The 6,000-nt window shown below is 38.8% G+C and overlaps 1 protein-coding gene across 6 annotated transcripts in view; it reads left to right on the top strand.

The window, feature by feature from the left end:
* LOC106071711 (Kv channel-interacting protein 4-like) overlaps positions 1–6,000 on the top strand; it is a 323,919-nt gene that overhangs the window by 28,083 nt on the left and 289,836 nt on the right. For all 6 annotated transcript variants that reach the window (XM_056018422.1, XM_056018418.1, XM_056018509.1 and 3 more), the window contains exon 2: positions 1,899–1,997. In XM_056018422.1, coding sequence (XP_055874397.1) covers positions 1,899–1,997 — 99 coding nt within the window. The remainder of the gene's footprint in view (positions 1–1,898; positions 1,998–6,000) is intronic.

Below are 6,000 nucleotides of genomic sequence, written 5' to 3'. Positions count from 1 at the left end.
AGTTTGAATCCCAACGGTGACTAGGAATTTTAAAATCGATATTAAGCTTCTAGTTGAGTCATGCCGCCCAAATTTTCTTCTCCACTTGGCCCACAAAAAAAAAAAGGGAGTAAAGACAAGAAATATTACAAACACAGACGAAGGAGCGTAACTTTTGTAACACATGTATCCTCATCTAACTGTGCATGTCTAACCAAGATAGCGCTGAGTTACATATCGTAAGTTGTAGCACAACCCTAGTGTTTGTTCTTCATTGTATCAACTTTAATCGACATATTGGCAGCGCAAAAAAGACAAAACAAACAAACAACAACAAGATAATGCTTTGAGATAGATATTATATATTGGTATGTTCCTCCTCCTACTATCCAGGCTCTCTTCAAACTGCACCACACGACACAACGAACTTAAAGAACCTCACAACTCAGGGCTCCAAAGTATCAGTTTAATTTCAAATACATCGCAATTGGCAACAACATTAACTCTGTCTTTTACAAAAACCTAGTCTTGCTCCGCCTGACTTCACACACCGTCCTGGTTCTCGCCTCGTACTGGTCACATTGCGAGGTAACGTGAAGTGAAGTGATTCTGACACACTCGCTCTGATATAGTGTCTCTACTGGCCTCGAACCTTCTTGACCATTCCAGTTGACCACTTTCGCCGTGACTTGCGTGCGTAATATTTAGGACACTGGTCCTTGCCGAAATGGGGTGTACTGTCACTGGTCTCGGTTGACCGCTCGTCCTGTGCTGGACTGTGGCGATTTGGGTAGGCTAAAAACACACAGCACTACCCCCATCTGTGTCACCACCAGGTTTATAACACTATATATATTTGATCGAAGATGAGCACATTTCTCCTATCCTATGAACTCAAAGATGACTGTTAACATAGGAGATGAGAATGTGGCTTGCACTATGAAAATGAATTCAAGTGAGGGAGATTTGCGCTGCATCAGCCTCACTCTCTCGTCCCTTGCCAGCTGGATCCAGTGGCAGAGCAGAGTCCAGACAACTGGAGCTGATTTGGGGTGCAGTGGATGACCAGTGTGCTCTACATGTCCCAGAGTAATGCAAAACTTTCCACGGCCTTTGCTAGGTTTGAAATAGACTGAAGGAGACCAACCTGAAATAGAAATTCCGTCTGTATTTTATACACTTTGGACTGATTAGACAAATTAGACTACAGTCGTTTATTCTTGATCGTATAAATTTTAATCCATCAATACTAACAATAATTGTTTTAAAGACACTCACTCTAAGCACATTTCACGTTATTGTATAATGTAGTCTTTTTTTTTATGTCTTTTATTTTATAAGTCTTGTAGTTCTACATGAAATTGATATCATGCCCAGCTATTTGTAAATGTTGGAGGCGCAGTGGCTGAGCTTGACTTCGGAACCGGGGTCCGGGGTTCGAATCCTGATGAAGACTGGGATTTTTAATTTCGGGGTTCTTCGGGCTCCTCTGAGTCCACCCAGCTCTAATGGGTAACTGACATTAGTTTGGGTAGAGTAAAGGCGGTTGGTCGTTGTGCTGGCGACATGACACCTTCGTTAACCGTAGGCCACAGAGTCATATGGCCTTTACATAATCTGCCATATAGACCACAAGGTCTAAAAGGGGAACTTTATTTTACTTATTTGTAAATGTTGACTGGTTTTTAGGCATCATTTAGAGAGAAGATTTTAAAATAAATCGGATCAAATATTCACCCCATTTGACAGCCACAAGACAGACACAGACAATGCCAAGGACAGGACGGCACACTTTGTCATGGGTTTTGTATTTTGTCAGAAAATAGCGCGCACGTCTTGAATAAGTGTACAATGACGTCATGTAACTGTGTGTACTAAGTTTACAATGACATCATGCATTTGTGTGTACTACGTTTCAGTGGGACAGACTCTGCGACGGATCAGGCAGAGGAAGAAACATCTAAGTCGATCTCTATCCCGTCGTCCTCTTCAGGCGTCTGCATCGTACACTTCCGGTGGTGAGTTTATTCTGTGTGTGTGTCTTGTGTACGTATTTCGTCAGTGTCACAGTAGTTGTGTGTAGGTGTGTGAGGCAGAGTTTGTGTGTGAACATAGGTATGTCAGTGTTCGTCATTTTGTTATTTGTTTTGAAATGAGGGGAAAAAAGGGTAGAATAGTATTTACAACACAGTCGACATTTCTCAGTTACACACACACACACACACACACACACGAATTTCTAGTACACTCAAACATGACATGTGTGACCTACTTTACATACTACATACAAACACATGCACACAACAAACTTGACCTGTGTGACCCACTTTACATACAAACACATACACACAACAAACATGACATGTGTGACCTACTTTACACACAAACGCGAAAACTTCAAATACCTACGTGCGTACAAACCCCAAACACACAATCATCAGTTACCCTGATGCCACGTATGACCTATTAACATACAAACTTCAGACAATGAAAAACTTAACATAATCGCGCGAATCAAACAAATGAAAAGTGCTAACACAGGCAACACATTCGGCAACACATTCGGCAACACATTCGGTAACACATTTGTTGTGCTCTAACACATCCCATGTACTAATTCTTGTAACATATCTTGTTAAACATCTTGAGTACTTTTTTTTTTACATAGCTTCTATCAACCCACTCTGTCTGTCTGGTTAAAAGTTTGTACACGTTATTTCTTCCACACCCAATCTCGGATCAAGCTGAAATTTTGCACAATTATTTCTTTTACCTGACAACACGAGAATCAATAAAAAATAAACCAATCAGTTAATTAGTTATTGGTAATTTATTATTTTGTTTGGTATCGAACAAGGGAAATAAATTGTACTTGTCTGATGTGGTGGTGTAAATTGAATTAGTCCCTTTTATACTTTATTTTAAAGATTGAAACTAAGAATAGATGACTATAAAGCCTTCTATTTTCATAAGCACTTCTCTGGCACAGTGGTTAGTGTATTACCATTACTCACGAGTTGGAATCCAGGTCGTTCATCTTAAGAATTAAAAAAAAATGTATTTAAAAATCTATCACGGTAATATTTAGAAAGATCCCCCCGTTCTTTCTCCCCCACCCCATACCCAACTAGTCCAGACAAGTGATAGGGTCATTGCGTATTGAGAAAACTAAAAGCCTGAAATTACGCTAAAAAAAAACAAAGAATTGATAAAAATATTTTTTTTTTTTTTTTATGGTTCTAGATCTATTACACATTGAATTTCATGGCTCCTTCAAACTAATACAACTACGCGCAATAAAAGCTTGTGTTTTTTAGATGTATTTTTTTTTTTATTACTTTCTTGTATCATTCACTAGATTCTCTCGTAAAGACATTTAAAGTCTCTTTGAGTAAGTGTGCGCGCGGGAGTTGATTACTGTTTGCGTGTGAGCATCTCACCGCAGCTAGCTTCCCGCCCCCGCTGTCCTGTATTCTTGGCATGGGTTGGATAGAAGTCTTGTAAATGTACAAAGCTTGGAAGTTTGTTCAAGGCCTGTAACTCTGCCATCAAGACACCAGTTTCCTTCGAAAGTTGATAACTGATATTCTACTTCCCTTTGACAACGAACAAAGCAGACGGCTTAAGTCCGTTCTTCACTTTCTTTTGGCTTCACTGTTGATGTAGTACAGCGTTTACATTTCCGTTTGATAGAGTTGCTTAACTTTGGTTAATGTCAAAAGAAGTAATAATAGAATTGGTTAAAGAGTTTAAGAATAAAAGCGGACTTCATAGTTGACAAATAGTTATAAATATAGTTAATGAGTCAGCTGGACACAGTAATCCCCCTTGACAAACGGGAACAGATGGACTAATGTGACTATCTAGGACACAGTGCAGTCAGCATTTTACGATATCAATTATACAGATATAAATTGAGAAAAACGGTTTCTATCAATTATACAAGGTATCGAAAAACTGAATGCTTTATCCGAGACATTGAAAAGATGACATTATTAAAAATCTAAAACATACTGAGAGAGGACTGCAAATTAGGGAGTCTTTTTAGAAAAAAAACAACAACACAACAACAAACAAACAAAAAAAAAACAAAAAAAAAAAAAACAACAACTAAACCAATTTAAAAAAATGTTTATTCCTTAGTAAATTAATATATGAAACTTACAGTGAAAGCAATTATCTCTTATCGGGGATTCTTTAATACAAATACAACGGAAAGTTCTAACCTAACTAGCCATTCCACTAAGTTGGATGCTAAGTACACTCTTGTCATTTGTTCTATGACATATACTGTAAACTCTAATTTCTTGACACGTGATGCTCACGACACCAAAAGAGAGATATCTGGTCGCGAGCATGCTCACTCACACAGAGTAATGATCTGGAGCAGCGGTTCTCAACCTTTTAAGCTCGGCGACCCCTTTTTAGAATCCCCCTCGTGGCGGCGACCCACACTCTACACACACACACAGCAAAAGAAGAATAGACAAAAACTATCCATATTTTCGATGGTCTTAGGCGACCCCTGGCAAATCGTCAATCGACCCCCAAGGGGGTAGCAGTGGCGTAGCTAGAGTATATGATGCCTGGTGCGGTACCTCATCTTGATGCCCCCCCCCCCCCCAAAAAAAAAAACGCTAACTAAATAATAACATTGCAAAACCTTACTTTTTTGGTCAAAATAATATGTATTCATTAATCAAATATTGTTAATTCAAAAAATCACTTTTACATAAACATACTACAAGTGAATTTTACTCGCTTTCTTGCTGGCAAAAGTATCAATAATTTTATCGAAATCAATTTGATTGCAAGTAATTCTTGATCAGTTTAAGTTTGGAAAAACTTCTCTCGCATGTAGCGACGCTTACCACAATAGTCAAAAATATGCGAATCATGATGACGATATTCGGGACTTAATCATCTAGCTGATATTTTTTTTATAAATTTCATGAGCTCAACAGGTCCTTGTTTTGGAAGTTCGGAGGCTTCTGATGAAACTGTGAAAAACCATTGAAGCCTCTTTCGCTTTAGCAGAAATTCGTTTTTTATCAATGTCGCTAAGAGTACTATTGAGATTGATTTCGACCAGAGGATTTAATAGCTGGGAAGGCGACAAAATTCATATCTATCTGCTACATCATGAAGTTGCTCGAATCGGGTGATTATTTCTTGAACAATCCTGTCCAAGGTAGAATAAATTTCCCTTCGTAGCTCTTCTTTGTGTGTAAGTACAGAGTCGTCACTTTTCTCACCAGACATCTTTTTCTTATGGCCAACACGTTTTTGAGGTTCTGTACTGATTCTCAGATCTGAACACACTCTTTCGGCAAAGGTAATGCTGGCTTCAGCGATGTCCTCTCGATTACTACTTTAAAATGTCTCTAATGTTTTTAGTATGAGTGAGAAGTCTCGAATAGACAATCCTTGTTTTTGAAGGTAGACTTGCGCATCATTAATTTCAGTTAATACAGGAGCCCAAAATCCAAGATAGGTGAGAAAATTAAAAGACTGAACAGCAACCAATAATCCACCTGCTTCAGATCTAGTCGATGAATTTTTATCTCTGCTATTTAATGTCTCCAGAGTTTCTATAATTTTAGAAAATTTATCCCTAACCATTATGACGGCTTCTCCTCTGGCGCTCCAGCGGGTCTCAACTAAACGTTTAAGGCTAGTTCCGGTTATTTTGATAAGGATATCCCAGCGGTGTGTTGAAGTTGAGAAAAAGGCGTGTAAGCTGTCCAGTGTACCAAAAAATGTTACCGAATTGACTTCAGCTTCAGCAGCTCGAGTTCCTGCTAAATTAAGAGAATGGTTTGAGCAGGCAATGAATAGTGCTTTGGGATTGACTTCTAGAATACGTTGTTGGACACCCTAGTTTTAACCTTTCATGACCGCAGCATTATCATAGCCTTGACCCCTGCAGTCCATTATGTTGAAGCCATCCGAACGCAGTTTCTCTAGAATCATTCCAGCAGCATGCTTGTCCTTTGTGTCGATGAAGTCAACAAAAGACTC

Source organism: Biomphalaria glabrata, chromosome 1, assembly GCF_947242115.1.
Source record: "Biomphalaria glabrata chromosome 1, xgBioGlab47.1, whole genome shotgun sequence".
Classification (NCBI taxonomy): Eukaryota; Metazoa; Mollusca; class Gastropoda; family Planorbidae; genus Biomphalaria; species Biomphalaria glabrata.
This window is presented reverse-complemented; position numbering and strand designations above follow the sequence as displayed.